Raw genomic sequence first — 11106 nt, forward strand, 5'->3', positions numbered from 1 at the left:
TTTTGATCAGGAGACGTATTGTGTACTTGTATTTGTTTTAATGATGTAGTGGTCTTTGTTCTTTTCTTATATGAGTTTCTTCTATCAGTTTATAACTTCTCAGCCAATGTTGATTTGGCAATATCAGAGACAAGTTGTCAGAACCTAGGGAGGGATGCTACTGGTACTTAGGGGGTAGAGGCCAGAGATGCTGCTAAACAACTTGTAATGCACAGGACAGCCCCCTCTAACAAGAACCATCAGGCCTACAATGTCAGTAGTGATCACGTTCAGAATCTACAGTCTAGGTCCAAGATTTCATTAAGAGTTTGGAAAATTGTCTTATTCCAATACTCTTATTAATTCTTCATTCATTAGGTGGAATTTTTCTGTAAAACAATACTCTTTTTTTTTTTTTTTTTGAACTGTGCCTGCAGCATGCAGTAGTTCGCAGGCCGGGGACTGAACCTGCGCTACAACATTAACCAGAGCCACAGCAGTGACAACATGGGATCCTTAACCTGCTGAGCCTTCATGGAACTCCTTTTTTTTTTTTTTTTTTTTTTTAGTGTAATTATAAACTAATGCTTTTTTTTTTTTTTTTTTTCTTGTCTTTTCAGGGCCATGCCTGCAGCATATGGGGATTCCCAGACTAAGAGTCTAATCGGAACTGTTGCCGCTGGCCTGCGCCATAGCCACAGCAATACCAGATCCAAGCTGTGTCTGTGACCTACATCACAGCTCAGGGCAACGCCGGATCCTTAACCCACTGAGAAAGGCCAGGAATCGAACCCGCAACCTCATGGTTCCTAATTGAATTTGTTTCCACTGTGCCATGACGGGAACTCCAGCTAATGCTTTTTAACATACTTGTATTCCAATTTATTGCAGCTGTTTTTATTGATCATCGATTTTTCCCATCTTTGGACACTGAGTGCTTCATATTGATTCCTGAGTTCTTTTGACACAACCACATAGTCTGATGTACCAGAGAGAAGAAATTAAAGAAACAGATCTGGTGGTTAAATTTAGGTGATAATATTCCTTCACAAGAAAATATACTTATGCAAAATAGAATATTATTTTTGCTCCTTGAGAAATACAAAGAATGAAATAAACTATGGGAAGGAACTAGAACATCTTATAAATGTGCTTTGTGTTTAAAGACTGCTTCATTAGTTTTTCAGGTTTGTTACAAATTTGCCAAATAAGCAAATTATCTCTATAATGAGATTTAACCAATGGGCTAGGCACACTGAAGCTTCATGAGAGAGTAAGATTGATATTTAGATTTTTTGGCCACACCTGTACAGCTGTGGCAATGCTGGATCTTTAACCCACTGTACCACAAGGGAACTTCCGATATTCAGATTTTTAATAGGAGTAATAACTGTACTAAAATATTTTTTATTTTTTTAAGTTTAATTTTTATTTTATATTGGTGTGTTGTTGACTTACAATGTTGTGTTTCAGGAGTACAGCAAAGTGATTGAGTTAGACATATACATATATCCTTTTTCATATTTTTTTCCCATGTAGGTTATCACAGAATATTGAGTAGAATTTCTTGTGCTGTAAAATCTATTTATATATATATATATATTTTTTTTTTTTTTTTAATCTTTTTAGGGCCACACCCACAGGATATGGAGATTCCCAGGCTAGGGGTCTAGTCAGAGCTGTTGCCGCCAGCCTACGCCAGAGCCACAGCAACTCCAGATCCGAGCCATGTCTGTGACCTTCACCACAGCTTACCGCAACACCGATCCTTAACCCACTGAGTGAGGCCAGGGATTGAACCTGCAACCTCGTGGTTCCTAGTCAGATTCGTTTCCGCTGCGCTGCAATAGGAACTACTATTTTAATATATGTTTAATATTTGAGAATGTAGTTTGACCTTTGATACTTTTCACCTGTATTTTATTTATTCTTCAGTCTGTGCCTGCTAAGGCTACTCGGAGTTTTCATTAGTCAAGCCCTGTGAAAAGAGCTCTATCTAGGGCCTCCTTTAATGCATGTAATGCATTTGATTGATATGTGTAATGTAGCCTTTTCATCATTTTCTTATCATCTTGTTTTTTATAAAGCAATCTGAAGAGGATGTGAGTCAATTTGATTCAAAGTTTACACGTCAAACACCTGTTGACAGCCCAGATGACTCAACTCTCAGTGAAAGTGCCAACCAGGTCTTTCTGGTAAGTAAAAGAATTTCCATTTAGCCATGGGAAATTTAAGTATGAGGTTGGGCACTTTTTTTTTTTTTGTCTTGTCATTTCTTGGGCCGCTCCCTCGGCATATGGAGGTTCCCAGGCTAGGGGTTCAATCGGAGCTGTAGCCACCGGCCTACACCAGAGCCACAGCAATGCAGGATCCGAGCCACATCTGCACGGCACAGCTCACGGCAACGCCGGATCCTTAACCCACTGAGCAAGGCTAGGGACTGAACCCGCAACCTCATGGTTCCTGGTCGGATTCGTTAACCACTGAGCCACGACAGGAACTCCGGTTGGGCACTTTTTAATAAGAAATACCATTATCAATAAGAAAATTTCATTTTGCTTGCTTTGCAGTTCGTGTAGATAAGTTGAGATGCTTTATTTATTTTTTTTAGTTTTCCCCTTCTGACTTACTAATAAGTTAGAAAATTGATTCTCATACTCCACCATTCCATTTTAATGATTAGAGCCAGATTATGAGTCCTTTTTTGAATTAGTCACTGACTAAATGTTTGGCTCAGCATCTTAACCAAAAGCCACACAGCCATAACAGTAGGAGAAGAAGAGCTTATAGAAACTACTTTATTCCTGAAACAGCTGAAGATTTTTGTCTGTAGGGGATTTTTAACCTGTTCATTGTGAATATTTGACATCAAAAGATATAGTTGGTATGGATGGTAAACAAATTAATCCTAACAAGGAAGTATCTATATTGCTATATACTTTGTCTCTTCAGGTAGAAAAGCAAAGCTTTTAAATTTTGATCAACTGAAATGATAGATTTGTATCTGATGACCATGATTACATATTATTTTGCCTATTGCTTATTTTATTAACTATATTCACATGAATACCTACCTGGTTTTGTATCATTTGTTTCATCATTCATCATTGTCCTCTGTCCTATTTCCAGAGAGAATAGAATATGGGCAAAGTATTTGGAACTTGTTGGGTTTTTTTTCCCTATTTGTTTCAGAGTTTGCTGGATTTGTCACTAACTTAATTCTCATACTTTTTTTTTTTTTTTTTGGTAAATGCTGCTCACAGTATCACCCACAGTAGTGTTGTTATATCTTTTGCAGGTAGAGGGTAAGTTCTAAAGTTAGCAGGGAATGCAAAAGTTGCATATGGTCAGAGTCACTCTTACACCACCATGGTACAGTATGTTTTTGAGTAAACAACATTGAATAGTAATACTTCTATAAATGTATGATTATATACTAATATAAGAATATACATGCAAAATATAATTTTATAGTATTTTAGTAACATAAGAGGGAGAGATGAATGCATGTTGTGAAATTTATGACTCCCTAATGCAGTTACTGTCTCCCCCTTAGCGAAATCTTTCAGGGAAGTAGGCATGATTCACTTTAATTCTGTCATTGTTTTCTTTTTTCTGCATGGTGTGAAATTTTGTTTTTTACTGATATGGAATTTATGCCTTTGATTTAATATACAGACCTTTTCCCCAATTTGGCATTACAGAGTTTTAACTAGTTTGATAATTTTTTCCATTAAAAATGGCTAGAAACTTTTTTTTGTCTTTTTAGCATAATAGCTAGAAGCTTTTTTTTTTTTCTTTTTAGGGCCTCACCTTTGGCATATGGTAGTTCTCAGGCTAGGGGTCAAATTGGAACTGTAGCTGCCAACCTACACTACAGCAACAGCAACTCGGGATCCAATCTCTGTCTTCAACCTGCACCATAGCTCATGGCAATGCCGGATCTTAACCCACTGAGTGAGGCCAGGAATCGAACCCAAGTCCTCAAGGATGCCAGTCCGGTTTGTTAACCACTGAGCCACACCAGGAACTCCCTGTTGAGCTTTTCTTAATTACTTAAATTGGTTAACTAATGAACACAAGATCAGTTCATTTGCTAGGCTGTAACCAGAATTCTGTACACAGAGTGGATCTCATTTATTTATTTATTTTTCTTTTTAGGACCATACCCATGGCATATGGAGGTTCCTGGGCTAGGGGTGGAACCAGAGCTGTAGCCGCCAGCCTATGCCACAGCCACAGCAATGTAGAATCTGAGCCATGTCTGTGACCTACACCACAGCTTACCGCAACACCGGATCCTTAATCCACTGAGCAAGGCCAGGGATTGAACCCCCGTAACCTCATGGTTACCAGTTGGATTTGTTCCTGCTGCACCACAGTGAGAACTCCCCAAAGTGGACCTCTTTTAAAATTAATTTAAAATAGTTACATCCCACTTGTTTGGAGATTGTGGCTATAGCGACTTCAGTTTAATTAATATTTTAATTCCTATCATAATTAAAGGAGATTCAAAGATGATTAAGGCACAGTCTGGTCCTCTTGGTAGCTGCAGCTTTTAGCCCACTAGAGCATGTGGGGAAATAGGCTTGGTAGTCCACACGTAGCTGTGACAAAGCATATGCTCTACAGAATTATATCTCAGTCCTTTTTTTTTTTTTTTCTTTTCCTGTAGTGTGTGTGGATTTGCCAGGCCAGTCTCTTTTTATCTTGCTCGGGTATAGCCTGGTTAACTCTGTCTGGACCAGGTTGCTTTTTTATAATGCTGGTAAATTTTCCTTTGTCTTTTTATTTTTATTTGTTTTTTGTCTTTTTAGGGCCACACCCATGGCATATGGAGGGAGGTTCCTAGGCTAGGAGTCAAATTGGAGCTGCAGCTGCTGGCCTACACCACAGCCACAGCAACTCAGGATCTGAGATGTTTCTGCGACCTACACCATAGCTCACAGCAATGCCAGAGCCTTATAACCCACTAAGCGAGGCCAGCGATCGAACCTGTGTCCTCATGGATACTTGTCAGGTTCATTACCACTGAACCACAATGGGAACTCTACATCTCACCATTAGGATGTTTTGAGTCTTTACTGTAACTCAGATGCCTACTTATAGGTAACTAGAATAATAAATAGAAGGGAAGATAGGTAGAGGATTTAAAAGGATCCTTCATCCTGTTAAAAGGATGAAGATTGTCAGCAAGATAAATGATAGCTGTAGCCTATAGCAAGATCCAAGAAAGAACTAAAGCTAACAAAACTGCATTATTGCCTCTTACAGTTGAGGGTTTTAGCAGTGCTGACCCTTATTCATCAAGAAAATCCAAATCTGTCCAGTCATTGGTGTAAAAACAGAAAGAACACATATGTGCCAAGTTAGAGAATTCTATTTTTACTTTGACCTAATAATGGGAAACTGTTTTGGGGATGATAATCTTAGTTGCTTTTATGCATGTGGCTAGAAACACAGAATTTGCTTTGCATTGATCTTTGTATTTAACATCTTAATGTAGAGCCTACATTTCCTGTTTTGTTCTACTCCTTTTAGTAGAGTAAAATTTTGTTTGCTGGAATATAGGGCTCAGTAGAATTCTGCTTTCTTGAGGCCTATGCCCCAAAGAAATGGCTGGAAAGACTGAGTTCCCACTGTGGCTTCAGTGGGTTAAGAACCCAACTAGTAGCTGTGGTGTAGCTCGCAGATACGGCTCACATCTGGTGTTGCTGTGGCTGTGGTGTAGGCCAGCAGCTGCAGCTCTGATTAGACTCCTAGCCTGGGAATTTCCATATGCCATAGCTGTGGCCCTAAAAAGAAGAGGAAAAAAAATAGCTCAGAAAAGAAATGGCTGGAAAGAAGTTAATGAGTCCAAAATGAGATTAAGGAGATGGGAGAGTATCCAGATGACTGATTGTAGGTGTCCATCATTGCATAGGCATGTCAAGGGACTGAACAACATTTTCTAGATGTATATGAGAAAATGCCATTCTGTAGTCCACTGTTACTGTCTTTCAGGGTTTTACATATGTGGCTCCATCTGTACTTGAAAGTGTGAAAGAGAAGTTTTCCTTTGAACCAAAAATCCGGTCACCTCGAAGATTTATTGGAAGCCCACGAACACCTGTCAGGTATTCAGACTTATCACCATTGTCTTTTTCTTTTTTTTTTTAACCTAGAAGATCACTGCTTATGAAATTTATGCCAAGTTACATAAATGAAAGATCTGTCATTCTCTTTGGTTGACCTAATAATAAGCACAGCATCTATATCTTCTTATATAGCAAGTGACTAATCAATGGTAATATGCTATAGAGTTCATCCTCGTTCATGAGAGTAAGCTGCTACACTGGCAGGTGTCCTCTTTAATCATTCATTCAACATTTATTGTGTAACAAGGGTTGTGCTGCATGCTGGGGACACATGATTAAGATAGGAATTGTCCGCAGAGTTCCCGTCGTGGCGCAGTGGTTAACAAATCTGACGAGGAACCATGAGGTTGCGGGTTCGATCCCTGGCCTTGCTGGATTAAGGATCTGGTGTTGCCGTGAGTTGTGGTGTAGGTTGCAGATGCAGCTCGGATCCCTCGCTGTGGCTGTGATGTAGGCCAGTGGCTACAGCTTCAATTCGACCCCTAGCCTGGGAACCTCCATATGCCTTGGGAGCGGCCCTAGAAAAGGCAAAAAGACAAAAAAGATAGGAATTGTCCTTGTCCTGATGAAACTTATGATTTAGTGAGGGAGAGTCAAAATAAACAAGGAAATATAAAAATATGTAATTATAAGTAGTACCAAATACTATGTCCAAAAAACAGTGTGGTAGTGAGAGCAAAAGATAACAAAGGGGCTCCTATTCATGAAGAAAGAGCAAGCTGTACAAAATAGAAGAACAAGGTGTTACAGGTAGAAAAGGTGTTACAGGTAGAACCGCTCATGCAAACGCCCTAAGGGAAGAAAAATTTGGCCTTTTTCTTGGAAATGAAAGGGAGGTCAACATTTCAGAAATGTGTTGAGTGAGGAAGAGAATGGCAAAAGTGTGGAGAAATATTTTAAATGCAATGAGAAGCTGTTTTAAGTGAGGGAGTAAAATGATTTTTCTAAGAAAATAAATATCATCGATGGTTTTATGGGACAAGTGTAGAGGTCAAGAGACCAGTTAGGAATCTAGCAGCTAGTCTAGGGGAGCGATGGTTCAACTTTGGCCTTGTACGAACCCCCACTCGCTTTAAATGTAAGGGAAATGTTTCTTGTTGAGATAGTGCTTGAGACGAATGATAGCTCTTCCTTGTCTTAAAGCCCAGTCAAATTTTCTGCTGGGGATTTCTGGGGAAGAGGTGCTTCAGCCAGCACGGCAAATCCTCAGACTCCTGTGGAATACCCAATGGAAACAAGTGGAATAGAGCAGATGGATGTGACGATGAGCGGGGAAGCTTCTGCACCACTTCCAATACGACAGCCGAACTCCGGGCCATACAAAAAACAAGCTTTTCCCATGATCTCCAAACGACCAGAGCACCTGCGTATGAATCTATGACAGAGCAATGCTTTTAATGAATTGAAGGCAAAAAAAGGTGGGAAGGGGATGTGTGAGCATCCTGCAAGGTGAAACAAGAAAACTCAAATTGACAGTCTCGAAGAGTCAGTGTCATTACATAGAACACTTTGGACAGAGGAAAAATAAACATGGATTTTAAAAAATCAATCAATGGTGCAAAAAAACTTAAGTGAAAATAGTATTGTGGAACTCTTAGGCACATCAATTAATTGATTCCTAGCGACATCTTCTCAACCTATCAAGGATTTTCATGTTGATGGCTGAAACTGACAGTATTAAGGGTAGGATGTTGCTTCTGAATCACTGTTGAGTTCTGATTGTGTCGAAGAAGCGTTATCCTTTCATTAGGCAAAGTATGAAATTGCCTGTAATACTTGCAACTAAGGACAAATTAGCATGCAAGCTTGGTCAAACCTTTTCCAGCAACATGGAATCAAAGATGAAAGAAACTTATCAATTGATGTTTTACGTGCAAACAACCTGAATCTTTTTTTTATATAAATATATATTTTTCAAATAGATTTTTGATTCAGCTCATTATGGAAAACATCCCAAACTTTAAAATGCGAAATTATTGGTTGGTTTGAAGAAAGCCAGACAACGTCTGTTTCTTCTCTTGGTGAAATAATAAAAATGCAAATGAATCATTGTTAACCACAGCTATGGCTCGTTTGAGGGATTGGGGTGGACTTGGGGTTTATTTTCAGTAACCCAGCTGCAATACCTGTCTGTAATACTAGAAAAAAAATCTATTTAATCATTTCTACTTGCAGTACTGCTATGTGCTAAGCTTAACTGGAAGCCTTGGAATGGGCGTAAGTTGTGTGTCCTACATTTCATCTTTATCCTGGGCCTGCATTGCACTGGAAAAATATCACCATCTTATACCAGTATTTGGTTCAAGACATCAAGTGTGTTCAGCCCATGGCTGAAGAAGGACAGAAGTCAGGATAAAATGCATACTGAGGGCAGCAGAGTGAGAGGAGAGAGGAGGGAGATCCAGGGGAAGAGGGTGTTGCTATGGTTCACTCTCTATGTCTAATCTCTTTACAGAAGATTGGTAAGGTTTTAAGTTTTACTTCTTTTTTACTGTTTTTGCTGTCTGCCTTCCTTACATTTTTCCCTCAGTGGTTTTAAAAGGAAAAAATATTTTTTTCTCCTATATTGGGGCTACATTTTTTGATTGTAAAAATATTTGATGGCCTTTTGATGAATGTCTTCCACAGTGAATAAGAAAACTTAGTGGCTTTATTTAGGAAACATGTTAACAAGATACTATGTTTTTGAAATTGTAACCAAGTCTACATAAATGATTTACAGGTACAAAGAATAAAAATAAAGGTAACTTTACCTTTCTTAAATACTTCCTGCCTTAAAGAGCATTTCCATGACTTTAGCTGGTGAAAGGGTTTAATATCTGCAGAGCTTTATAAAAATAGATTGCAGTGCATACTGGTATAATTGATGATCATGCAGTTGCAGTTGAGTCTTATCACCTCTTTTTGTTTGTCTTTTATAATGTCTTCAGTCTGAGTGTGCGAAGTCAATTTGTAATATTTTGCAACCCTACGATTTTTTAAAATTGATGCTGCTTGCTATGTTCTCCAAATCTTTTTGAGCCATAGGATCCAAGCCATAAAATTCTTTATCTATTTTGAATTCAGTCCGAAAAGAGAAAAGCTTTGCTTATTTAAATGGCAGTTCAAGTGAGATAAGATGAAATCTTATGACAGTAAGCAAAAATAGAACCATGAAAAATGATTGGAAATATATATTTTTCATTTGTGGCAATAAATGAAAGAATTGGTAACAGCCTCATCTTTGGATAGAAAGCCTTTTTTTTTTTTTTTTTAAATCACTCCCTCTTAGAGCCCCTCTTCCCTTATTGCAGCAGCCTACTGATAACTTCATAACTGTGGCTAGTAAAGTAGAAGCTACAATAATGATAAGGGCAGAAATTGTACTTAAAGTACAGGTCTTTTTTGTTCTGACAGTATAAGATGTCTGAAAAAAACAGAACCCAAAATGCTGTGGCGAAATGTAAAGGCTTCATTTCAGACTGTAGATGGCTTGTACTACTATAATAATTGTTTTCAAATGTGTTTACTAACTGTAGTGTCGACTGCCTGACCAAATTCCAGTGACATTTTACACCAAAATATTCCTTCTCAGTCCTATTTGCTAGCAACATTTGCACTGTGATTGGCTGGCTATAACCACCCCATGGTTAAACCATTTTCATAATTAGTACTGCCAGCAATAGTGACAAACACTGTAACTTTTCTGCATAAAAAGCATTAATTGTACACCTACCATCCACACAAATACAGTTTTTCAAACTTAACATGAGGTAAAATTAATTTCCTATAGTGTGGCGAGTTTATTGAGAAATTGTGTTTCATAAATGGATTTCCCTACTATGACTGTGAAAACATATCAAGTGCCACTTTAGTGTCACAGACAGAAAGCACACACCTATGCAATATGGCTTACCCTATATTTATTTGTAAAAACCCAAGCATAGTTTAAAAGTATATGTCAATAATATTAGTCTTGAGTTTCTTAGAGAGTTGTTTATGATTTCTCCAGGTAAGTGTATAAAAGAGATTGTTTTTCTTTCATCACTTGATTATTTTCTTTAAAATCAGCTATTACAGGATATTTTTTTATTTTATACATGCTGTTTTTTTAATTAAAATATAATCACTGAGAACTGAAGTTTACTAATTTTGATTTTATACAGTTTGTAGCGTACAGAATAAACTGGGATTTATAAACCAGCTGTGATTAACAATGTAAAGTATTAATTATTGAACTTGAACCAGATTTTTAGGAAAATTGTTATTTCTTTTTCCCCTTTATGATCTTAACTAATTTGAATCCTTTAAGACGGATTTTTCCATACTATTTTTTGAGATAGTAGATAACTGGGGGGAAGAATGCATGTATGATACTCCATAAATTCAACGTTCTTTAAGAAATAAATTACAAACAAGCTCCATCTTCAGTAGTATTAATACACCAAGCCTTGGATTTTATATTTAATATAGGACTTAATTATTTTGGTTACTTATTCATATGGTTCCTAGCTTTTAAGGGCTAGCTCTAAGATTATTCTCGTGAGAAATGTTGAATTTATGAGGAATGGATCTTGAGGCTCTGAAAATGGTTAATTTCTCTAATAAAAACATCAATGTCCAAACCTTTTTTCATAGGGATAGACATTAGCAAGCTGGACAAATCAATCATAAAGTATTTGTCTGTTGCTGATTGATACAAAATCCTTGGTGTGTAATTCTCAATTTACCACTATAGCACAAGTATTATTATCTCAGTGGATTATTTGAAGTAACATTTGAAAGATGGGTTCATCTGTGTTTGCTCTTTAAAATTTTTTTTTTTCCTGACTCCAAGTTGGCTTTGCATCTACCAGAGTAAATAAATTCTTCAGCTGCCTTATTAGGAGTGCTTTGAGGGTAACACCTATTCTGCTTTTCATCTTGTATTTAGTTTACTGTATTTAAGTATTTGATTTCAGATTGAATGAATGTAAATAGAAATTAAATGCAAATTTGAATGAACATAAAA

At 37.5% G+C, this 11106-nt stretch overlaps 1 protein-coding gene across 7 annotated transcripts in view; it reads left to right on the plus strand.

The window, feature by feature from the left end:
• RPS6KB1 (ribosomal protein S6 kinase B1) overlaps positions 1–11106 on the plus strand; it is a 47922-nt gene extending 36816 nt beyond the window's left edge. For 6 of the 7 annotated variants that reach the window (XR_014821291.1, XR_014821290.1, XR_014821289.1 and 3 more), the window contains 3 exons: positions 2067–2174; positions 5983–6095; positions 7260–11106. Coding sequence is in view for 3 of the 7 variants with exons in the window: in XM_084985035.1 (XP_084841161.1) it covers positions 2067–2174; positions 5983–6095; positions 7260–7497 (459 nt within the window). In the remaining 4 variants the exon portion in view is untranslated. Of the gene's footprint in view, positions 1–1765; positions 2175–5982; positions 6096–7259 lie in introns of all 7 variants that reach the window. The other variant, XR_014821288.1, reaches the window with a different exon arrangement.

Source organism: Sus scrofa, chromosome 12 (genome assembly GCF_054392235.1).
Source record: "Sus scrofa isolate SSC_HxYL_T2T_F1_AM1 chromosome 12, Sscrofa_HxYL_maternal_Yorkshire_Landrace_v2.0, whole genome shotgun sequence".
Lineage (NCBI taxonomy): Eukaryota > Metazoa > Chordata > Mammalia > Artiodactyla > Suidae > Sus > Sus scrofa.